Here is a 25056-nt window from a genome sequence, read left to right as displayed (position 1 = left end):
GTCTGTAAATGTTCATAACTCCTAATTCTGCCAGTCTTCTGCTTATTTTTGAAGCATCTTGTCAGGAATTTTTTACTGGCTTTTTCTATGACCTTGATGAATTCTTATCATATGTCCTCATATTTAGGAATACTTCCTCTCTGATAGCAATATGGTGACACCTGCTTTAGAACTGATTCAATATTTCCCAGACATATTTTTCATTTCTAATTTCAACTTCTTGTACCTCATATTTTAAGCTGTTCTGCTGTAAACACCATATAGTTGATTTTTATCTTATAATTTTATTTAACAATACATTTTTAATCTAGAGAATTAAGTTCATTTAAATGCCTTGGACTTCTCTCTAATTTCTTAGTTTATACTCTTTCCCTGCCCCCTGGCTTTCCTACTTCTTGCTGCCTTTCTGTGAAGATGACATTTTATCCTCCTATTTTAATTCGGTCCCTCCTACTTTGAGTGTGTATGCTGCAGCTGTGGGGTAAGTTAGCATGTTCTCATTTGAATGTGATGCGTTACAGTGATGACTGAGTCACACCGTAATTTTTAATGAGTTCACAGATTTACCACTGTCCTGTGACCACCATTCCTTGTTGCTTTGCACTCCTGGGCAGGAGGCAGGTGTCCATTTCTTCACCTTCTGCAATCGTGTCCTTTTTGTGTAGGAAACAGCTCTCATCTTTGTCTAAATACGTCATTGCACCCTTCCTGAGGAATGGTTTCTCTGGGCTTATAATTAAAGTTTTTCAGTTATTCTTACTCAACATTTTTTAACATGACAGTCTACTGCATTATGACTCCTTCTGCTCCTGGTAAGATACCAGCTGAAAGTCCCTTCCTCCCTGATATTTCTTCCCTTTCTATCTTTCCATTTACACCTACCTGCTTTTTCTTGTTTAAGGTTTTCTTTGTTTCAGTTCTTATTCTCCTACTACAATAGCCAATATCCAAGGAGCTCTGATGATCCACTCACCCTGAAATTTGAAGAATTATGGCCTCCAAGAGACAGCTAATATCAACTTGTGAGCCATGATAGATTGGATCCTCTACCCTATCCAGTCTGCAACTCTTCAAGTGACCATTGCCTCAGCCAACTTCTAGCGGAAGCTTTGTAAGCAATACTGAATCATGTCATGGTTAATACTGATTGTCAACCTGATAAAACATAGTGTTACCTAGGAGATGGGCCTCTGGCCATGCCGGTCAGGGACGGTTTAGATTGGGTTAGCCTCTGAGCATGTCTGTGAGGCAGTCTCTTGATTAGGTTAACTGATATGGGGAAACCTCTCCTAAGTGCTAGACATTATCAAGGAGCTAGAGGCTGATGGAGAGCAGTCACTGTTCTTTGCTTCCTAACTGTGGATGTAACGTGACCCAATGCTTCAGGCTCCCACTTCCGGGACTTCCCACCATGTCAATGTCATATGGTTCTCTCTGTGAGTCAAAATTAATTTTTCTCCCTCCCATTGCTTTTGTCAGATGTTCGTTTCGGCAAAAATGAAAGCGATGAATACCCTAACGGATCCATTTCCAAAGACCCAACTCAGAAAGCCTGTGGGGTCACAAATAATTATCATTATTTTAAATTTGTTTCAGATTGACATGCAAAAATTAGGTCAAACAAGTACAAGCAGTCCTACTGTGGATCTGTTGGTGTTTCTCTACCTCATAATCAGTTCATATGTGTGTGTGTAAGTATGTGATATTATGTTATTTGTGCATGTGACCTATGTGCATGAGTGTGTGGGTGGGAAATGTTCAGCTATTATTTCTTTAAAATTTAAAAGTGAATACACTTATATATTGTCTGTGTAGGTGTGCGTGCGCACGCGTATGTGTATACATGCACATGTGCAACTCTGGACATGTATATCACAGTATGCATGTGAGTGTGAGAGGGTAACTTGCAGGAGTCAGTTCTCCCCTTCCACCATGTGAGTCCTGGGGATCAAACTCAGGTCTGCCACCAGGCTTGGCACCAGCAGCCTTTATTTAGTCATTAGTTTTTTTAAAAAAAATATTTCTTTGAACTCCACTCTCTATATTATTTTTGTATTGGACGCTAATCATTTTTCTCACTGTATTCACCAAATTTCTTCATTTTCATTCTTTTGGTTTCAGTTTTTAAGTCTCTGTTACATTCTCTGTAATTAGTCAATTTTCTTTAAGTCTCTGATTTCTCTTTTTGTGATAATTTTCTACTTAGTATTCCAAATACACTATCCTAAAAGACAAATAATTCACAGGTAACAAAGCACACTGCTCTTTGGTGTGCAGTTCACTGATGCAGATTAAACCCCTACGAGAGCAGCCACCCCCACAGGAAACGCGCACTCTCATTATACAGGGAAATTCCTATGCGTTTCTTTCCCCACAAACGTTGAGATGACCCTTATTGTGTTTTTGCCATCTATTCTAGAACTTTGATCACTGTGATTGTGCATAAGGTACTCTTGTGTGTGGCTTCCTTTGTTCAACACAGTTGTTACCTGTGGTAACTCATCATCCCTTCGTATGACCGAGAAACATTTATTGCTGGGTGAATGATTGAATCTACTTATGTGCAGTTAAAGATGGATATTTGGGCTATTTATATATATATATATATATATATATATATATATATATATTCATTTATTTTGAGAACTATTGGAAACTAAGGTGTGTTGAGCAACCATACATAATATTTTCCACAACATGATTTCAACTATCTTACATAAATGCCAAGTGTGATTTCCTTAGACTAAGTTGGCTTTTGCCATGGAAGAGACTGGCCAGTCATACTTCAGAGTGGATTACCATTCTCTTTTTGCACCAGAAGTGTGTGAGAATGTCCTCACCAACACGTGCATTTTTAAATATATTAATTGTAGTGACTATGAAATGGCATTTCCTTGTGGCTTTACATTGAATTTTCTTGTAAGATTGAACCAAGTGAACCTTCCCATGTCTGCATTAATGAAATGGGTTTTCAAGGCTTTGGCTATTTAAAAAATAGTTGCTCTTTCTTGTTATTAAGGACTTGTGGGAGTTTTGTATATTCTAGATACACGCTCACTGTTACACAAATAAAGCATAAATATTTCTCCTGGTTTATGTCATGCTTATGTGCTTTCTTGGCAGTATATTCCAATAATCAGTATTTTCTGACATTTATGAAGTCCAATGAATCCTTTTCTCTTTTAACATTAATACTAATTGCTTTCTAGAGAATCTGTACCCATCCAAAGCCATAAGAGAACAACACTTCTCTCTTGTTGCATACAGCATGAGGTGGGAATCAGGGGTTTTCTTTCATCACATGTGGACAGTCTCCAGGTGTTCCCTTGGGGGTCTTTACAAAGGACAACCTAATCTCTCACTCATGTGAATGTCTTTCTGTGACCTTTTGTCTACGACGCCATGTGTCTGTCCTTACACAAATGTCACAGCTCTGTCCACTGTAGCTTTGTACTAAGGCTTGACATCAGAAAGTGTCATGTTTTGTTTGTTGCTCTTCTTTTACAAAGTAGTTATTAGCTGGGTGGTGGTGGCCCACGCCTTTAATCCCAGCACTTGGGAGGCAGAGGCAGGCGGATCTCTGTGAGTTTGAGACCAGCCTGGTCTACAAGAGGAAGTTCCAGGACAGGCTCCAAAGCTACAGAGAAACCCTGTCTCAAAAAACAAAAACAAAACAAAACAAAAACAAAAAACTCAAAAAAGTAATTATTAATTTTTAACAGTCTACATTTGCATGTAACTTTTAGAAAAACATTTTCCATTTCTAAGACTTGTCTTCTCAGATTTTGATTGCACTGACATCAATTTGGAAAATATAGACAATTTTGCTTTATGCACTACTACTTTCTACAAATCATGAACATAGCATATAGTATCATTTAATTATTTGTATTAATACCTATGGTTTTCAGTGAAGAGCTATTACACATTTTAATACAATTTATTTTATTATTTATTCACAATGATGATACTGTTTTAATATAATATTTTACAATTTTGATGTTATAAGTGTTATTTCATTTATGAGGTTTTATTTTTACCATGTAAAAATGAAAGTTTTATTTATTGATTTTGTATCAACAATGCTTAACTTGCCCATTCTAAGTATTTCTTTGATGCATTCTTTAGACTTCTCTAAATAATTTTAAATAAATAAAATAAATAATAATAAAATAATAAAAATTCATGCTGTATTCAAATAAAAAGAGGTGACATATTTGATTTCCTGATATGGGGCCTTTTTTTTTTTTTGCCCTTTCTTGGTTTATTTCATTTGCTGAAATCTACTGCAAACACTTAGGCAGCAGTTTTTAAGTGTGGATCTCACATAGCAGGATGCCCTTTATCAAGGCTTGGATATTTATTTTTAATGTCTTTCAATGCATTCACACTTTATACTTAAATTAGCTGCATCAGGACGGTCCAATGCAAGCTACTCCACCATTAGTTAAAAACTTCCATTGCACATTGAATTAATTATTATAGTCTTATTTTCTCAGCAGGCACTTCATTTGTTAGGTCTTTCTGCAAACTTCTTAGGTCTCTTTTTGCAAGTTCCAAGGCACTTACGCATCTACTTCTGCTCTTTGTTCTCCTGGCAACCAGTGCCCATAGCAGTGAGTATGGCTTTTTCTCATACATTTATTATTGATATATTTCTAACATGAGCTTGTCTTTCCTGGAACTTCACCTCCAGAAGGTCTTTGTGTCCTGAGATGACAGCATATTATTTTAAAAAGACTACACAGTGATGCTTAGGAACATGGGCATAGTTCCAGCATGGATCCATTTTCATTTAAATCTTTGCTTGGACTTTTCCATTAAGTGTAGCTTGTGGCCAAGAATTCTTAGAGTTGCCTTTTTCCATCCCTCTACCATGAGCTAATGATGAGAAAAGCATATCTGCTTGCATGTATTATCTTTGTAGTTCTGAGGTTTGTTTAAACTGTGTGGTCCCTGCCGCTCAATAGAGCTCTCTAGCTCGCTTTCCCATAATGCCCAGATCTAAAGTGAGGTCTCCCATTCCTCAGTGACACAGCTACTAAATCAGTCATTTAGACTTGCTTCTGCATGCAAGCTTCAGTCTTGGATCTGAAGACATAACCTGGGGCTTTGGCCATGCAAGGCAATTGTTGTACACCTTAAGCCCTTCAGTGTTTGATCACCATCTACCACTGAACTATTTTCTTCCCCGACCCACAGAAACTTCTGTGCCGTCTAATGAATGTATCTGTACATCACTAACACTCCCATGTCTCATCTGCTAATTTTCAACATTTTATCGCAATAGCAATTCAGGATATCTAGTTTTAAAGGTAATTGGTAATTGAAAACTCAACATTGAGTTTTCGAATAATTAAAGTCACTGTTTATTTCGTTGGCTTTGAAGATAAATAAATGAGAAGGCTAGACAATGGCATCAAACAGGGCAGTCACTGCCATCTAGTCCTAGAAATAGGCAATACACTACCTGAGGTTTGGGAGAAAACAACTACGGAAGGTTGAGAGAGAGAGATTTAATAAACCGTCTGCAGCCCTCATGGGTTTTTCTTTCTTCTAGAATGTTCCAGAGGGCTTTCCCCAAAGATCGGTGGGAGGCACAGTCAATGCAGGAAATGTGAGTGAGAGCAGAGATTGAAGCCTCGAGTCCGTACCTCCCCAGTTCTGAAAGCCGTCTTTCATGGATAAATAAAGCTTGAATGGATCAAAATGTTTCTTGGAAGCGAGCCAGGTTGCACATAAAAGGGCTCTTATTTTACTTCAGAGGAAAAGATCTCTTAAAATTTGAACATAACAAACTTAGTCGCTTGTGCTAAATTTCACAATTTTACTAACCAAACCTGTCTTGTGCACTGCTGAATAGATTCACTGTGAAAGTTTGAGCATAGCATCTGCCTATGACATCTGATCAGTAAATAGTGGTATTTTCCTACATCAAAGGGTGATAATGTATTTATGAGTGTTAAGTTCAGCTATAGCCTGATGCCTTCAAGGAGCTATGGAAATGGACCTCGGGAAGCTGTCTCCTGAGGTCCAAAGTGCCTTAATTTTCCCTCAGTTTGGCCATCAAGTTCTATTAATTTCTCACTGAAAAAAATTTATGTAGTATCCTCTTATGCTCTCATTGATATGCAATGGATTATTATTGGGAATTAATGGACCTCAGACATAGACAGCAAGGAAAGCTGATCTTCACTGAGCCTGTAGTCTCAGAGATTTGGAACCCTTGCTGCCTATTAGAACAACTAGAAAGATGTCTAAACAGCCACATGTTTCCTTCTCTCCCTGTTAGGAATGCGGATACTTTGAGACAGAAACCATACTAACTTCTTTGTTCTTCACAGGCAGTTCTTATATGCAGCACCAAATGAAGCAGAGTTAAAATGATTAAACAATACCAACAAATTCTAAAAGCATTTTATGGTGTGACTCTTCAGTAAGAGTTGTAGATATGGTTGAAACACTGGGTCCAAAAAAAAAAGAATATATACATAGTTACTGGAGACATGTCCCAGAGGTTAAAAGCACTGGCTGATACTGCAGAAGGCGTGCGTCAGTTCCTGGCACCTACAAAAAGGCTCACACCTGTAACTGCAGTGCCAGGGTGTTCAATGCCCTCTTCTGGCTCTGCAGGCACAAGGTGTGAACACAGTGCACATACACACATGCAAGCAATCCATTCATACTCCATTCATACACATAAAAATAAACACTTAAATAAACACTTGAATGCATGATATGGCTCACAGTATTAAGCATGAAGTATTCAAGGACTACATCCCCCTTGTGAAATTAGCAGCTGCACCAAAACTGAAAAGAGAATTGCAACGATAGCACAACTGTGCTGCAGAAATATTCCACATGACACTATGAGTAAGAAAACTTGTCTTACCAACTTAAGGTAGCCGTCAGCATCCAGGATTAAGTTTTCTGGCTTCAGATCTCTGTAAATAATGCCCAGTCCATGCAGGTAATCAAAGGCTTCTGTCACACAGGCAACACAGAATTTGGAGGTGGGTTCATCAAAGCTGCCCCTGCAATGACATTGCTTTCTTCTTAATGTTCTTTGGTGCTCTTCTAGGCACATCTAGATTGCATTATAAAAATTGCACGGTGTGTGTGTGTGTGTGTGTGTGTGTGTGTGTGTGTGCATGCATGTGTGCAATGCAGAATTGTGTGTTGGTGTGCGTGTGTGTGTCATCGTGCACATGTGGAAATCAGGTGCCAATGCTTGACTTACCCCTTATTTGATTAAAGCCTTGGTTTTGTTGATCACTACTATGTATATCACGCTAGCCGGTCACCAAGCTTCCCGGAATTACTCACCATGCCACAGGAGTCACTGAGGTCACATGCCTGTCACCATGCTCAACTTTACATGGTTACGGGGACTCAAAATTGGGGCCTGATTCGCCTGTAGTAGCAGTTTAACTCCTGAGCCATCTCCCTAGGCTATGTCAATGGACTTTTATTGTTAACCTTCCAATTTAATTTATATGTAAATGGCTATAAACAGATCATAAAGGAATTGGTGGGAACACTTTATAAAAACTACAATAATTACACTAAAAATCCCTACATTTATGCATTTCTATCTGGTAATGACATATGAACACAGAAAACGGGGAGGAAGACTTTTAGACACCTGTGGCATATTGTGGAGATATGCAACTATTTTGATGAAAAGCTTCACCAAGACTTATATAATTTTTCATTTGACTAAAAGTGGTTCAAGTGGTCACTTTCATTTTTGTCTATATAGCATAAACAACTAACACCAAGGGAAAGCCGTCCATAACATGTCCCTACTGGGCTCTCATTAATCTTTTATTAGAGTTACTCCATATAAGAATGCTTTTTAATTTTATACATTGATTATTTTTTTTTTTTTTTTTTGGTTTTTCGAGACAGGGTTTCTCTGTGGCTTTGGAGCCTGTCCTGGAACTAGCTCTTGTAGACCAGGCTGGCCTCGAACTCACAGAGATCCGCCTGCCTCTGCCTCCCGAGTGCTGGGATTAAAGGCGTGCGCCACCACCGCCCGGCTTGATTATTTTTTTTTAATGTGGTAGCGATTCCTCACATTTTATAATCAGAGGTGTGGCTCAGTTTGATTCCTGAAAATTCTGTTTTCTTCACTCTCCATATCCTTGGGTAAGGTATTCAAATTTCCACAGCCTGGAGAGACATGCGTCAAAGATGGGTTTGCTACTAGTGACCAGGGTTGTTCTAAAGTGCCTACCAGGTGGCAGGAACACTGTTCTAAGGATACAGATTTCTCAGCAGAATTACCCGCTGAAGCAAAGATGCACCATGCTAACGTTTCTGAGGGAATCCCAAAGGTGTCCTTCATTTTCCTGCTTCTCCCAACTGGAATCCAACAACAGCTCTTAACACAACATTCATTTACTTACATGTCTAGCTCAGTAGGTCTCAGCCACAAGTGCACTGAGAAGCACTTAAACAAATGATCTGCTGGACCCCATCCCAGTAAAATGAATACAAGACAAGTGTATTAGCACACAACAATGCAGCCAGGCTGGAGAGCTACCCTGTCATAGAAGAATGTGCGAAGGTCGGCCTGTCAGTAACTCCTGTGCTCTAACGCATCACGCCCTCCTGCTCCTCCTCAGGTGATCTCTTCTTCTCCTTCCTGCTGCTCTTGGTCCACAGCTTTCCCCTTTGTCTGCCCTCACCTCTGCCCTGTCCAGTCTTCGTCATTTTAGAGTGCCCCTGATTTATCATTTCCTTACAGATACGCAGCTTCTCTGGAATTATTCAGCTTTCGTATTAGTGGAATATTTTAATATCAGCCATTTTCTTCAGGTAAACTCTAAACTTGTTTTTCTAAGATTTACACTTGTATAGCCTTTTACATAGAACATTCTATATTGTCTAGGAAACTTTCAAGCTTTCTCCATTGTTCCTTCTACACAGGAGCTGCTTAGTAGCCACCTGTGATTATGATGATATCAACACCATTCCTTGAATAAAAGTCAACCTTTGTGGACATCTGACCCTCCTTTGTTTGGGGGAGGACGCAGTTGCTCCCCATCACACCCTTTTAGAGTATTTTGAATCTGAGCTTACATAATGTTTCTACCTCCTAAAATCCATGTGATCTCAGACAGCTCACACATGTCTGAAACCTTTAGTCTATATATTTGGAAGTTAGCATGTTTTAGAAGCTCCCCATGAAAGTTGTGCAGCATTAGCTAACAGAACGTACCAATTCCTACCGTGATATATGTAGTGACAATGTCTTCCTATAACTGTGCCCTAGACTATGCCCTCCTAGGCCAGCCCAGGTGTGAGCTGATAAGAGCCACTGTTCACAGATCTCTTTTCATTACCTGTCCCTTAGAATACTCCACAGCTCTCCACCCAAGCAGGCCTCCAGAAGCATGTACACATATTTATTGTCCTTGAAAGTACGATATAACCTGTGGAGACAGATGATAACAGATTAGATTTGGAGGTCCTAACCTCTTTCAGTTGCTTAAGTTAGTCCAGAAACATCTGGAAAAACGACTTTCATTTCCACACCGATATCCAACAGCCACACGCGGGGTAGGAGCGACATGCCCTCTTAGATCATTCATTCCTATTGCCTTGACTCTCTGGCTTTATCCTGTACATAGCACAGACTGACCATCCTCACTCCCATTTCATTGCCAAAGTGTTATCATTCTTGAAAGTACCAAGGCCACCTTCATCATAAAGTGGCTCCTTATCCCACCATCAAATAGGGCCTCCCTTCTTCCCCAAAGCCACAGACCTGAGAATGTATCACTTTACTATGTCCCTTGCACAACAGGTCATTATATTCATGTTGTATTTCCCCTAACTCTTTAGCCAGTATTGGAAATAGACTCAGGGACAGAGAGACTTTTAAGGAGTAAGGCTGGTGGTAAGTGACTTCACAAGGACACATAGAGGTGGGGAGCAGCTTGGGACAGGGGGTTTCCTGTAGGATCTAGTGTCAGCAAATGCCCGCCTCTATGGGGATCCGCTGCCCTTGGGTGACCCTGGAAAGTAGATGCCGAGTCAAGTGAGCTGATCATTGGGAACGATGCCCGAGAAGGACAGAGCTACTGTACTTCACAGGCCTCCGTACTCAGACCTGCGGTAAGAGAGCCTCAGACTTGGAGGGGTGTGCCTGGGTACTGCACCGCATTTAACGTTTAGGTGAACACATTTTCTGGGGCTTAGAGTTCAAAAAGAACACTTTGGGGGGGGGGTGGAGAGATGGATCAGCAATTACAGCATCCGCTGCTCTCATGAGAGACCTGGGTTCAGCTCCCAGCATCTACAGGGCAGCTCACAGCCATCTATAATGCCAGCTCCAGGGTATCTGTCACTCTCTTTTTGGCCTTCACGGCCACCCCCTGCACACAGGGTACACATCCATACATGCAGGCAAACACTCATACACACAAAATAAAAATGCATAAGGAAGAGTAAGGAAGAGGTAGAGGAGAATGGGGAAGGAATGGGAGGAGGGGGAAGAGGGAGAGGAAAAAAGAAGTTGCAGTCCCCTTTCTTACTAGCGCCAACACCAGATGGAAGCAGCCAGGAGAGCTAGCCGATAAAGCACAGACACAGAAACTCCACAAGGTGGTCTCTCTAGAAGTTGGGCATAATGGCATGGTGGCATACATTTGTATCCTAGCTCTCAGAAGCAGCAAGATTTCTGTGCGTTCAGGGTTATTCTGGACCACATAGTTAGTACCAGCACAGCCAGAAAATGAAACGGTTTGAGTATGCAGACTCCAGAGCTGTAACCCAGGCTGGTTGCCACATGGGACACTTATTTCTTCCATCAGTTATAGGATTGCAGCTTCTCATTTTAATATAAATGAATAAGATTACATACTGATTATATATTATTTATATATTACTGTTGGTAAGCATTTACTGGAAAACATACATGGACATTTCTGATTCACTTCCTCATAAGAGGCCAGTGATGCTAACATGATCATCTCAACGCCACCCCTGTTTAATTCTCAGAGTCCCTTCTGTGTAAATCTCAGCATAGTAAATGTCTTCTCTGATATTATTCTAACTACCATCACTATTATCCTGCATGTCAGCCCTTTGCTAAGAGCTGGTATTGAAAAAATGAATACAGTCCTTAAACTGCCTATGACAGCTCATTAGTGAATATGAATTTTAAAAGAAAATTATAGAAAAATTATAAATATAATTGAATGAAGACTGTCAGCATACATGCCTGGGATCAGTCTAATATTTTTAACAATGAAAACTGAGCCTGGGACTAGGGATGGGTAGGCAGATTCTCGCAAGGCATTTGGCTTTTCCTATCAGCTGTACATCATCAGAACTCACCAGAAGTATACTCGGGGATCACTAAACAGTAAAGGAAAATCAAAACTGGCTTATGCCAGCAGCTTACACAAATAAAGAGGCCTAGATAGTATCTCCTCCAAGCTCATAACAATTACAGGGGGGGAAACGGAGTAACTATTAGAAGATGGTCACTTTGTAGTTTTGTGCTCTGGTAACTCTGTGAACCCAAATGCTCCTCCCTGAAGAGGTGTAACATCCACCCACATGAGCAGCAGCTTGTGGCGTCTTGCTTCCTCTTTCTATATTCTACATTATCTTTGGATAAAATAATTAGTTCCAACTATCCTATAATAGCCCCCTACAGAGAGAGAGAAAGAGAAAGAGAGAGAGGAGAGAGAGAGAGAGAGAGAGAGAGAGAGAGAGAGATATGACCACATTAGCAAGGTTTCCCTAGAATAAAAGCAAGTGGAAACTCCTACTCAAGATCTCCCAGGAAAACTCAGAGAAATGACTAAATGCTTCCTGGAAAGCCAACTTCTCACTCACTTCACAACGAACGGAGAGCACAGCTCCTCCAGGATCCTCTTCTCTGAGAAGACATGTTCTTGCTGCTTAGTGTCAACTATGTGCTTCTTCTTTATACACTTCATAGCAAAAGCAACATTCTCATTCTTAACTTTAACCTACGTGAAAATGAAAGACTCTTGTAATTAATACATCACAACAATCTGCAATGTGGAATGTAACATGTTATCAACGAGAGTTAAATTATTTTACATTTAAAGAGTACATAAGCTTTTAACTACTTATCTCTCTAGGACTGATTTCTATATAACTTTATGCACTTCCGATCATTTTCAAAATACTTTATATAACTTGGTTCTAAAATTTTTGTACTGAAATAAGAAAAACTGTGGTTGAATTTCATTGAGAGATTTTTTTTTACAGTTTTGATTATGTAACATGAACAGCTTTCATAAGAATTGCCATGGCTTCTAATGCTTGATATTCACCTCTAACTTTTACAGAAACTCATATCAAATTCTCTATCTGGGGGAAGCCTACTAATCGCATGAGGTCACTTAAATTAAATTGATTAAAAGTAGGAATTAAGTTCCTTAATTGGAGTAGGCACATTTCCAAAGCTCAAAGGGCACATCAGGTGATAAAAGTATGGAAATACATGTCCATCATAGTGGATATTGGTCTGGGAAACTAAGATAGGGCCTCCTCTGTGTGTGAAACTCTTAAAAAAAAACCTATTTCTTAAAAGAAAATCAAGATGGAAACAACTAGATTTTTTTCTGATAGGCATAAAAATCCATACGCAGGCAATACTGGTTAGTAAATGGAAATTACTCCATCCCGTATTTTGATCATATTTCCCATTGGTAATGTCTACAGGATTTAAATGAGTGGAGAAATTACTGTTTCAGTTATCACTACCTCGGAAAGCAGATCTTGGCGTCGTTAATCATTACAGTCCGCGAGCTGTGTTTTTGGTGGGGGGCAGCAATGCAGAAGAGGAACCGCCCAGAGCCCAGGCCACACTGCAAATGTTTCAACCCCATGACGAAAGTGTTTGCTCTTTAACCATCAGAGACGAGGTCTAAAATGGGTTTGAACTGTGCCACTGGGGCCTGGGGTATCATTTCACATCTGTTCATGCCCAGCCTTCCTGCAGACAAAAGCAGCCCTATAGCTCCCGGAGGTCGCTGTACAGTGAATTGTTAAAAATTGGCTGGGCAGAGAAGGGCTTGGTAATTGCCACAGGCTCCGAGCCATCTGCACCCAATGAGAGCACAGATTCCGATCCCACAGTTTCCTTGGAACACTTGATCTGAAGCAGGACTTCTGCTATTTCTCGGGAGCTGATTATTAAGCACAGACAGGCGGTGGTGTTAAAGATAACTGAAATCAGCTCCAGCTCCCAGCTGTCTTGTCGAGCGCCACAGAAGGTTGCTCTTCAAACATCCTTTTGCATTCATCTCCCTTCCCTTTTCTCTAAAGGGATGTTTTATGCAACCCCAAAATAGGGTAATGAGAGCCAAACACAGACATAGAGGTAGGGTTGCTTAAGGAATATGACTATAATATTGAGAATCCCATCTATGGTACTTTTGGGGCAACATTCTCTTTTCCTTTAGTGTAGAGAGAACATGTATTATGATTGCACACATCTAAGTACATGTAATTCATTGTTAGGAAATACATTTTTTAACATCTCATAATCTTTCAGAATGCTTACTCAGTACACTCTTCAATAATTACTATCAAAGAAATTCATCACAGAATGTGACGTAAGAAGACTGACAGACCATCTAACTACTATCTGCAAGCAAGGATAGACTGAGACATTTACTTCCTTTAGTTCAGAACACTGTCAGACAGCAATGATAACTCATAGAGTCCTCCAACACAAGCTAGATACAAAACAAAACAAAACGAAAACATCAGAATGCTTCGCTCAGATGCTTGAAACGTAAACCCCTTACAAGCTCCACTCTTCCGAACCCACCAACGCCCAGTGTGGCGATAACCTCGAGGTTCTGGAATGGGGACGTTGAAGAGAATCTGGCCACCTTCTCTTTCAGCTGAATCATTTCCAGAGAAAGGGCTTTGGACAACTTCCAGTTAGACATAGAGCGCCTGAAGAGAGAAACGAGACGTCACACAAACACCCTGAGCCACCCTGCTACCCTGCCATTCACAAATTCCACTCTCCCAGGGCTCATTTCTACCTGGAACACGGCCTATCAGTGCAACAAAGACGATCTCAACCCTGACAGGGACACGTTTGGTCATATCCAGGGGGAAAGGCACTAGAATCTAGGGCACATCACACGAAAGGACTAGACAAAAGTCGAAAACAGCCAAGGAGAGGTAAAATGGGAACTCTTGTAGCCTTTGAAACACATCTCAAAAAAAAAAAAAAACTGTTAATAAATAACACAGGCAGGCAGGCAGTTGAGGAGAACAAAGCCAGGAACCTCCTTTGTCATTCACAGAAGGCCACACTAAGAATTTCTGCTCTTTGTCAACAAAGCTTTTCACGCCTTATGCAGAATTACTGCTTTATGAACCATGAACAAACACTTCACATTTAAGTATTGCTGTTCACAAAATGCATGTTTTGTTTTTGAATTAAAACTTATGGTTCTTCTTATAAGAGGCCACGGCGCACAAAAACACTGCAAATGCATATCTTGAAGAAGAGTAAAGTACTGACTGAACACTTTAGCTCAAAACTTAGTCTTTCTAGAAAATTCGAGTGCACCTCTCTAGAAGCCTGTCTCATGAACATGAGCTGCAACTTTCACGTGTGATGTCCTAAGGTCTGGGGTTAGCAGAATGGAGAGCATCCAGCGTGAGTGTATGCGGTCCTGGGTTCTATTCTCAGCACAAAAATATTACAAGTAAAATTTAAAAGCTTTATCAAGCAATTATAATTTAACAAAAGTTCCCTTTAAATGGAAAAAAAAATTAATCCCTATTACTAGGTTTGGAGCGATCCACTCACAAACCCATCCTTGGAAATTTTCAAAAACTCTGAAGTGTTTGTTCCCTTTATCTGGAAATTTCTCCCTCAAATTCCTACTCAGCCTCAAAGATTTCAGTTAGAGGCTTCAAACCTCTCCATTCTGGAGCTGAAATGGTGTCCCTAGAATGTTCTAATGAGGGCACACACTGCGGCGCTGCCAGAGGAAGCCGGCTCACTTACGTGGCGTGTCTTTTTTCATCATCGCGGTTCAGGTCTGCCACGTACCCCGCAAGGTATTTCTGGAGCTCCTCAAATGTCCCAACAGTTTGGTTGAATGTCCTAAGTAAAATAAAATGAAATGTTCGGTTGTGGTGGTATCGAGACAATTTAACACTCTGTTCCCGTTTCCCCTGTGTTTCTACATCGACACGGGGGACTACCCATGTGTGTACTGGCCTTTGCCTTGAGTGTCATCACTCAGAAGCTCTCCGTCCACCTTCTCTTAGGACAGGGTCGCACACTGGCTTGGAGCCTGCCAATTAGACTAGATTGCTGGCCAGCAAGCTCCAGACACATGACTCTCTCGATAGCCCTCTTTGTTTTTTAATTGCCTCCTAGCTATTTCACACATTTCTTCACAATTTCAAAACAGGAAAGGTAACTCAACTATATTTCTTCTTGCGCAATAATCAAGAGTTTGTTTCAAATTATGAACTAGGGCAGAAGAAATAAGGGTCCCCAGATTTTCTGTCACTACTTTAGTGTGAGTATGGTGCCCTTTGGCCAAGCCACCATCTGCTGAGCATGTCTCAGATGCCAAGGACTATGCCAGACGCTGGCTGTGCGGTCACAGTGTACAAATGGCATGTTTCTGTGCTCCTGGGGCTGATAGTAGGTTGGTAGGGCAGGCGTTTAATAAATTAAACTCTAAGTATCAATATGACCGCACCGAGTGTCACAAATGGTGCTGTTGCTGCTATTGCTGTAGGATCTTAATTTATTCTATAAGTCATAACTAGAGCCATCATTTCATTGATCAACAAAGCTGAAATGATTTCCAGAGTGAAACGAGATGCCACACACAGATACATAACCACAACGGCCCCAGAAATCTAGGCTGTAGGCCAACCTACTTGTACCTGACAGTTCGTCTTCCTCACGCCTACTTCATACAATGTTTCATCTTTCACTATGCCAGGTGGATATTCTCAACCCAATATGTATGTAAATTAAACATTTTGAAACTGTAAGCCTACAAATAATTTGCAAAGCACATACAATTATTGCAATTTTTCATGGATTCTGAGTGACATTATCTGATATACGTGATTATAGATGAAGTTCATTCTTCTCATATATTTTCTCCTGGCTTCTGGAGCAAATATACCACAGCCGTTATTCAGCACGTGAATATAGTTTTTGAAAACTCATAGAAAACAAATATACTCATGGAACGTTCCTGAGCTAACACATTTTCCCTCCAACAGTCATCATCTCAGAATCGCCTTTATCTAAATACAGTTTGCATTTTCTCAGCCCTGCGCCTCACAGGTTTGCCTCTCCTAGAGTGATTTCTACATTTTCTCTTTGCTTAGGGAAGTCCTGTTTTCAGGACCATTTCAGCAATTTAAAATAAAAGAAAGCCTCTTCCACCTCCAAGAACCAAGGTTGCTTCTCTTTCTGACCAGGTGCTATGGGAGCCTTGTGGCATAGTTGGCAGAGTGAGGAAATCAGCGGGGGGACCTGGGCCGTAGCCCCTGTCTGGTCACAGATGGCATTGCTGGGAGCAGACCTTTAACTCACTTGGGGTTCACTTGTCTTATCTGTAGGAAAGAATCATAACAGCTTGGGAGTACCAAAATTACATTCTAGATATGTTAATGTTAGAATTGTGAGGTTTTACACATAGTATTTGGCTTTTGGAGACAGTATAGAAATATATAGACAAAATAATTGTAAATTTTAAATTTCCTTGAAAGTACTATAAAGATGCCATGGATCTGTGGAGCAGGTCGTACATTAGGAATGCATTGATGATGAATGAACTTCTTGTATTATGAAGTTTACAGTGTTGCTCTATTTTTCAAAGTTTGAAAATTTCCATGATAAAAAGTGTTTTCTAGGGTTCTAATTTTCTTTCCAGTGTTTCATTCACATCTACGATTCAATTGCACTGTTATATCTTGTCATTTTACTGGTTTTGTTAATATTTCATAGGAGTACATCTTATTTATTATATGACACCATGTCTTTACATAGACAATGGCTCAGTTTTGGTTTAAGTGAATTTATTCTTTAGATTGATCACATAACCAGTGAATATTTAATTGATTAATGAAGGGTCCAAGGAGTCAGTTTAAAATGGGCTTTTAAACAGTAAGGGCTAGAAAGTGAGCCTTATTTTTAAAAGTTACATAAGAATGATACCAATATTGAATCATATAATTAAAAATTACTACAAATGGTCATGCCTTTCTAGAATTATAACTAGTTAATGACTTCACAGGAAGGTTCTGGTCTGGGGAGATGGCTCAACAGTTAGCAGAAATTGCTGCTCTTGAAGAGGACCCATATTTGGTTCCCAGAACCCATATCAGGTGGATCCCAACATCCTCTAACTCCAGCTCCCAGGATCTGAAGCTCTCTTCTGGTCTCTTGGATACTCACACTCAGGGCATACCCACAGATAGACGAATAAATCCATAAAAGCACTAACAAACTGATTTCCCTAAAAGACAGAGAATTTAACTCAGCCCATTGCTGATAATTATGTACCAACTTTGCACACAAAATATTTAGCTTGCCAGCATCTGCCGCCGCAGAGACAGATTCTGATCAGAAGGCCCAGTTCCTGCTCATGAATTTTAATGGAATGCATTTGCAGCTGAGCATTGACCAGCATTTCCAAGTGGCGATGAATGTGCAAACAGAGAGAGATCTGAGTAACAGAAGCCAAGTCTTCCAAGTAGCAGGTGCCTGCGTTTTCCAACATCAGGATACTCACTCTCGGTCTATCACGAGGCACGCGACATCATTTTCTTCAGCAATTATATTGGCTGATCTGACATCATCACTGCAGATGAAAGAGAGAAGTCAGCCCTCAACACAGTTCGAAACTAAAAGTCTGTTTTGTTTAGGGAACCCGCAACTTTATGTGAATCCACATCCACCAGCTAAACCATCCAAAGGCCATAGTGTTTTTAAACAGTGTTGTACTTTATATTCAACCTTTTAAAAATGGATTTGAAATATGTCCCAATAAAGGTTATGTACACAAAGAATTCAGGGAAGGTAAACGTGGAGGAAGCACAGAAGAATCACCAACTGCAATGTGGAATCCCGTTGTGTGTTCTCTCACAGTCAGAATAGAATAACTCTCCCACATCAGAGAAGAATTACCAATGAACAAGGAGGCAGCACAGAAAGCAGCTGACCAGGGAGATGTGAGCATCACACAGTAAATCAGTTGAAATAGATTTACAGAGCCGTGCCAATTAATTAACTGAGTACTGAAAAGCTTTCATGTCATAGGATGTAAAACAGTTTTTTTCTCAGTAAAATCTCTGAAATTACTATCTTTGTTACAGTTGATGATGAACCATAGTGTAATTAGCACTGCTAACTTCCTTCTATGAAATGAAGTGGAGACTCTTACCATGGATGTTTTAGGCATAATGAGATACAGTGAGCTGAAGGCAGTGTAATTGTCTATATCAGTAGTGATGGATGAAGCATCCAGCATTTCCTCAGTGACCTTGGCTTACATGGTAGTTTTCTCTTTCTAGAAGTCATAAATTAGACACTAAACAAAGTTGCATACTTATAGCATCCAGTGCTCAGAGACTCCCTAAGAGTAACCCAGGAGTACCAACAAAATGTGGTCATCGCAAGGACAGCTCTGGACAGTTTCAGCAACAGTAGCAATCATGTAGATTCCTTCACATTTCCTTAGTGGAAGGATGGAGAAGACTCAGGTAGCCCATCTCCTGGAGGCCCAAGAAACTCCCTTTCTTTCTAGATGATATCCAAAGACTGTATTATGCAGTTTACCATCTGCCCTCAGTGTTTAGGATTCCTGTTAGGGATATCAGTGGAATGAACTGTGCCTTGGGGTCTTTCAGCCAGAGAGCTAGGACAGCTTTAGATCAGTTTAAACGCACAGAACCAGCAGTCAAGGTGGAGGTATGAACAGAGGCAGGAATGGGGAAGAGGGAACCAAGCATAGACAGAGACACAATCATGAGCTTGGCTTATGAATTCAGAGCAAGGGAATAATTAAGGTTTTCGTCTGGCATGTCCACTTCACGATTGTCACAAAGATCATTCTCTGCACACCCCATAACCACCACAGTCTCCCGCGTATGCTTTCAGAATAACTGTATGTTAAGTGCCATGGGTTTATTTTTATAAATAAAATTCTGAAAGAACCCTTGAGACTATTTAATGTGAAATTTTGAAAACATATAAATTAGAAGCTAGACTGAGCCATAGTCAGCAACCCTAAAAGAGACAATCATAAAAGCGTGCAAAAAATAAAAATGGGAGAAACCTTCACACACACATTTTTTTCCCATTCATTTTAGCTTTGCGCTTTCCAATGCTTTGAAGAGTTGGTTGTCTATGTTAAACATAAATTTTCATATTTCCTATAGGAAAAGAACTATACTTGGCTAGCTGCAACTCAGGTCCTGCAAAACCAACTAGCATACTAGCTCTCAAGAGCTACTTAATAGTTATACATTATAGAGTCCTGGGAATTTTCAAGGTTTCTTTGTTTTGCTTGAAAATGGGTAGGAAATTATTACTTGAATGTGTAAGTATTAAGAACAAAAAATGTTGAAGTCTTAGATAATTATGATAGTGTAAAAAAGAAGATAATTTCGTTATCAAAGTGAGTTCATTACCAGCTAGGAAATAAGAAAGAAACACTCAGCTTGTCTTTGAATTCCACTTTGAAATTTCTTGCATAATAACTAAAGCCCAATGCATTATGTTTTAGTACTTGGGTGTTCTTTGAAAAATAAAAGACATATGAATTTTAGAGAAGCGGGTATGTCTTGGGATAATTTTGGAGCACTTTCTCTTTGCACTGCAATTATGCAGCCTGTCATAGAAATCATCCGTACTAGAGCTTCATAGGTGAAAGTTCAGAAAACAATAAAAAGGCAGAAATAACTTTTTTTTCAGTATAAACGTGTATATCCTTTCTTCAAGCATAAACGTGAAACAAAACCATTTGCTGATAATATAAAAATCTAAGGATTTCCTAAAGAACTCCATATTATTCACTTAAAAACATATAGAACTCAAAAAATGCTTCTTTTTCTGAACTCTATTTTCTATTTTATGAAACTATTTCTATTTAGGAAAATGTATTTCTTAAGATGTGGTGGGGTTTTTTGTTTGTTTGTTTGATTGAGGGAGTACAAACTGTCCCTTGAGCCACTTGCCAGCTTTGAAATATGTATTTCCATAATTTAGGTCAATAGTAAATTAATTTAGACTTCAAAAGATAGAAGGGTCACATAGAAATTTCAAATGCATTATTTTGAGCTGATGCTAACACTTATAAATTGAGCTCACATAAATTTCTTTAAAATAAGATTATTTTTGACATGATGCTTTAAAGACACCTAGAGTATGAAAAGTTGCTGCAATTTTTTAAACATTTTATTACAGAGACTTATTTATCCTGTGTTTACATGTGGTATCTGCATGTGTGTGTTTGCATCCCATGATGCACATGTGGAGGCCAGAGGACAATCTGGGGAGTCAGTTCTCTGCCTCCACCATGCGGATCCTGGGGATGACACTCAGGTCATTAGATTTGGTTGCAAGAGCCTCCCCTACTGACCCGTCCTGCCAGCACTCTTCACATTTTAATTAAAAAGAAAATTTTGAGTAAAAAGAAAATTTCAAACAACAGGAACATAAAACCTTGCTCTAATTTAATAATTTTCTCATTTTATATTATTTGCTAATATTTTAAAGCTAAAAACCAATCTTGTTTTTACTGACATAAGACCTTCCAATTATTTACTGAGCAAAATTAGTGTTTGGTTAGAGAGTAGTTTTGACATGGAAAGCAGTCCAAGTTCTTTTTCCTGAGCGTTGTATAAATCCATGGACTTACCTGATCAGAGCTTTTTCTCCAAAGTACTCCCCTTTCTGCAGGGTTTTGATCAACTGGGGCTGATCGTGGCCTTCGGTGCTCTGTGTGACTTTCACCTAAGCAAAGAGAAACAATTCAGGAGAGAGATCAGAGTAAACGTGAGATCTGACCACACACCCATCGGACAAACTCAGCAAAACCTTCTAAGGGAAGGAAAAGAGGAGGCTGTATCACTGTCACGGCCATCACCATTACAGACCTTACACTGTCACGGTCACTACGCTGTGATAGTCCTTACACTACTGCAGTAGTTACACCGATACTGGTCTTACACTACTACAGTCACCACACTGTGACAGTCCTTACACTATTACAATAGTTACACTGTTACAGTCCTTACACTATTACAGTAGTTACACTGTTACAGTAGTTACACTGTGACAGTCCTTACACTATTGCAGTAGTTACACTGTTACAGTAGTTACACTGTGACAGTCCTTACACTGTTACAGTAGTTACACTATTGCAGTAGTTACACTGTGACAGTCCTTACACTATTGCAGTAGTTACACTGTTACAGTAGTTACACTGTGACAGTCCTTACACTATTGCAGTAGTTACACTGTTACAGTAGTTACACTGTGACAGTCCTTACACTATTGCAGTAGTTACACTGTTACAGTAGTTACACTGTGACAGTCCTTACACTATTGCAGTAGTTACACTGTTACAGTAGTTACACTGTGACAGTCCTTACACTATTGCAGTAGTTACACTGTTACAGTAGTTACACTGTGACAGTCCTTACACTATTGCAGTAGTTACACTGTTACAGTAGTTACACTGTGACAGTCCTTACACTATTGCAGTAGTTACACTGTTACAGTAGTTACACTGTGACAGTCCTTACACTATTGCCGTATTTACACTGTTACTGTCCTTACATCATGACAGTCCTTACACTATTACAGTCATCACTCAGTTACAGCCCTCATATTGCTACTGTAATCCACTCCTGCACTGTGCTCTTGTAATCCACTATACCTGCTCTTTTTAAGGCGGGTACAGACAGTCCACTGTAACAGGAGAATATTCCATTCAAATCACTTACCAAAGGTCAGTATATATAGATTGGTTTTTAAAGACAGGGTTTCAAATGGTGTGTCCCTGGCTGTCCTGGAACTTGGTATTTAAACCAGAATGACCCCAAACTAGAGATTTGCCTGCCTCCTAAGTGCTGGGATCAAAGGCATGCGCCACCACATCTGGCTCCAAATGCCAGTTTTTAAAAGGTAAACCCAGTGAGTCTTTTTGAGAGATCCTCAAAGTAGACAATCTGAGTCCTGTGGGGAACTTTGTTGCTTCAGAAATTCTATCACAGTTGATAACTTAATCAATAATAGTGTGAATATCACTTTGAAGTCTCTCCATAGGTAGGCTTTATCTTATGAACCTTCAAAACAGTTCAAAATGGTGACTGGGAAAGGGCTCACAACTCAGTGGCCATTTCAAAGTGAAGCCCAGGCTAGAAGAGCACAGCACAGAAACTTAAACTTACAATATTTCATATATAAGCTAGAATTACTCTAGTTTAATATGTTAATAAGTGGTGTTTCACATTGGCTAGAATTTGTGATTGATATTTATGAATGTCACAATGAATTAATATTTTAAATGAGGATAACAAATTCAATTTCTTTATTAGCCAGAATTCTTTCAAAGAATGGAACTTCACTTGTTGAGTTCATTCTTCTAAACTGTTGGTCATATCTGTTACATAAAAGTGATATTCCAGCCCTGTTCTTGAACCATTGGGCTGACTGGCAATCACATACTCATTCCTAAAATGGGCCTCTAGAAATAAACTAGCCTTTAAGACATCACACACAGAGAGGCTTCCACAGAAAACAGAGCAACCTGTGTGCAGTTACCGATAAGCTACTATGTCAGCTGTGGTCCATCACAAGTTTCTGTGCCCTCATCCCCAAACGCAGATGGCCTCATAGAAAACCCCAGAGACTCTATCAGTGATACTTCATTATTCTTTCAGTCAGGGGGCTTCTTCCAAAGCAACACAGAACACAGCGACATTGATGGCACAGCAATCAGAGCAGAAGTCTTTATGACTTAAGCTTTACATAGCATTTACCTTTCCTTTTGCCAAAATGAAAAAGGTACTTCCTTCTTCTCCTTCTCTGATGATGTAATCGCCTTTGTCATAGTATTCCTATCGGGATGAGAAGCAAGCAGAACATCAGCTCCAGTGGAGGTGTATGATGGAAGAAATAGGACCCTTTTGTCTTTAAATGAATGTGGATGGCAAGTAAGATGTCCTGCCCTGTCATTAATGCTGTGGTAAAAGTAAGGAGAGTTGCTTTATTGATCAGCAAGAAGAGTTGTGTCTGTTCTTATCTATTCACTGAGGAACTTCATGTATTCACCTTTCAACAGCCAGGGACACAGTGTGATCTCACCTCCAGCTGAACTACAATGTCTAGTAACGTCTGGAGAGTAGGTCAGAGGTTCAAAAAGGAATGCATGATTGCATGATGATTTGACAATACTCCCAGTGGGTGTGAGGAACAGCATCCTCTATTTTCCTTTGTGCAGCAATGATACCTAAAAGGCGTCCATATACAGAACAGGTAGTTCATTAGTTCTAAAGAACCCTCAACACGAAAGGTCCCATAGACATCAGAACCTACATGTGCAATGCTGGGTTTACTGTTGACTTATCCTCATGAAAGTGCAAATGATCGTTTATTTCTCTCTTGGATTAATTTTTCTGTCTTTCATACACAGTTGTATGATTTGAGAATTCTTGAGCAGAAGTAATGTATCCACTCATCAGAGCAAAGGAACAAGCCGGTATCCTTAGCACATCCAGACAGATACTACCCTGTATGGCCTTAATATGTTGTCTCAAGTCAGAGAACTAAAATGGATTTCTTATTTATATTAACAAAGGGGCTTTTAATTTTTTTTAAACTGACAACATAATTTCGCTTATTTGTTTCTTTTAGACTGGGAAATAAATTCTAAACTTAACTACTTTAGTGTTTTTGCCTTTCAATAACTTTCTGATCATTTAGGAAAAATGATAAAAGTATAATAGAATAAATATTTATAGACTGAATATTACTCCTCATATCAATGAACATAGCTTTAATTTTCCTAGCATTTTATATCTTAATAAGACATTTCAACATTTCTTAGAAAGACACATGAAACCAGAAAAATCAGATTCAAAGCCCTGCTCTACATGGAATTTCTTTTAAAAGAATACATCAACTAAGAACATTCCCTTCAAAGTTAGAGAAATTCACTAGTTTTCTGTAGATGCTAAAACAATCAGGCATGAACCTAGAGACTTTAAGCAACATCCTTTGATTAGTGTCCTGCCTCTGGGGACCAGACAGCCCAAGGTCAGAGTCAAGCAGCTAGGTTTTCTTTACTGTGACCCTTAAGGATAACCACAACCCTACATCCCAAGGTGTCTTCCTTCTGGACCACCAGTCTCTTGGGGTAAGCTGCAGATAGCCCATGCCTGAGGAACTCATCTTTACATCTCTTGTCCCGACTCTATCCTCAGTCCTCAACATCCACATGGAGCAGACATGGCATGAGAAGTTTCTGAGGGGCCAACAGACTGCTCTTCAACCATGACAAAACCCCTTATATGTGCAGAGATGTGGCTTTGATTCCTGCTAACCGGCTAAGTTGAAAGAGGACAAACTTGAAAGGGGACATTGAGAAAGGGTCTTATTTTGTCTTAACGGGTGGCTTCCCCGGTAGAACCAACCCAGGGATGATTCTTTGTCACCCAAAACCTCGGAAGGAAGGCAAATAATACCTCCCGGTTCATGGACAGTAACTCATAGATGAGGAAAGGCTGTGGAAATAGGTCAGACCAAAAATATATAGTGGTGAGTGCTGGCTATGATGCTAGACTGCCCAGTATTTGCCAACTGAGGAATGCAGGCAGTCAGGCCAGGGCAGACACCGCAACCAAAAAGAGAAGTGCAAACAGTGACTGTCTTGTGGTTACATGGCTGGGTCCCTCAGAAGACCGAGAAGTCATGAACTCTATCCTGTAGGAGATGATTCGCCTTACATGGATACTTGATATACCCATAAAGGTACACACACACGT

The 25056-nt window shown here is 39.8% G+C and overlaps 1 protein-coding gene across 2 annotated transcripts in view; it reads right to left on the bottom strand.

The window, feature by feature from the left end:
• Window positions 1-25056, bottom strand: part of Prkg2 (protein kinase cGMP-dependent 2) — a 98212-nt gene that overhangs the window by 28597 nt on the left and 44559 nt on the right. Inside the window, exons 7-14 of one of the 2 annotated variants that reach the window (XM_038334406.1) lie at window positions 23053-23130; window positions 20925-21019; window positions 17796-17864; window positions 15032-15130; window positions 13806-13959; window positions 11857-11993; window positions 9351-9440; window positions 6893-7034 (exon numbers count right to left, since the gene is read on the bottom strand). In XM_038334406.1, the coding sequence (XP_038190334.1) occupies window positions 6893-7034; window positions 9351-9440; window positions 11857-11993; window positions 13806-13959; window positions 15032-15130; window positions 17796-17864; window positions 20925-21019; window positions 23053-23130 (864 nt within the window). Of the gene's footprint in view, window positions 1-6892; window positions 7035-9350; window positions 9441-11856; window positions 11994-13805; window positions 13960-15031; window positions 15131-17795; window positions 17865-20924; window positions 21020-23052; window positions 23131-25056 lie in introns of those variants that run through there. The other variant, XM_038334412.1, reaches the window with a different exon arrangement.

This window comes from Arvicola amphibius, chromosome 1, assembly GCF_903992535.2.
Source record: "Arvicola amphibius chromosome 1, mArvAmp1.2, whole genome shotgun sequence".
Taxonomy (NCBI): domain Eukaryota; kingdom Metazoa; phylum Chordata; class Mammalia; order Rodentia; family Cricetidae; genus Arvicola; species Arvicola amphibius.
The sequence above is the reverse complement of the archived record's forward strand: the minus strand, read 5'-3'. Positions and strand labels throughout refer to the sequence as shown.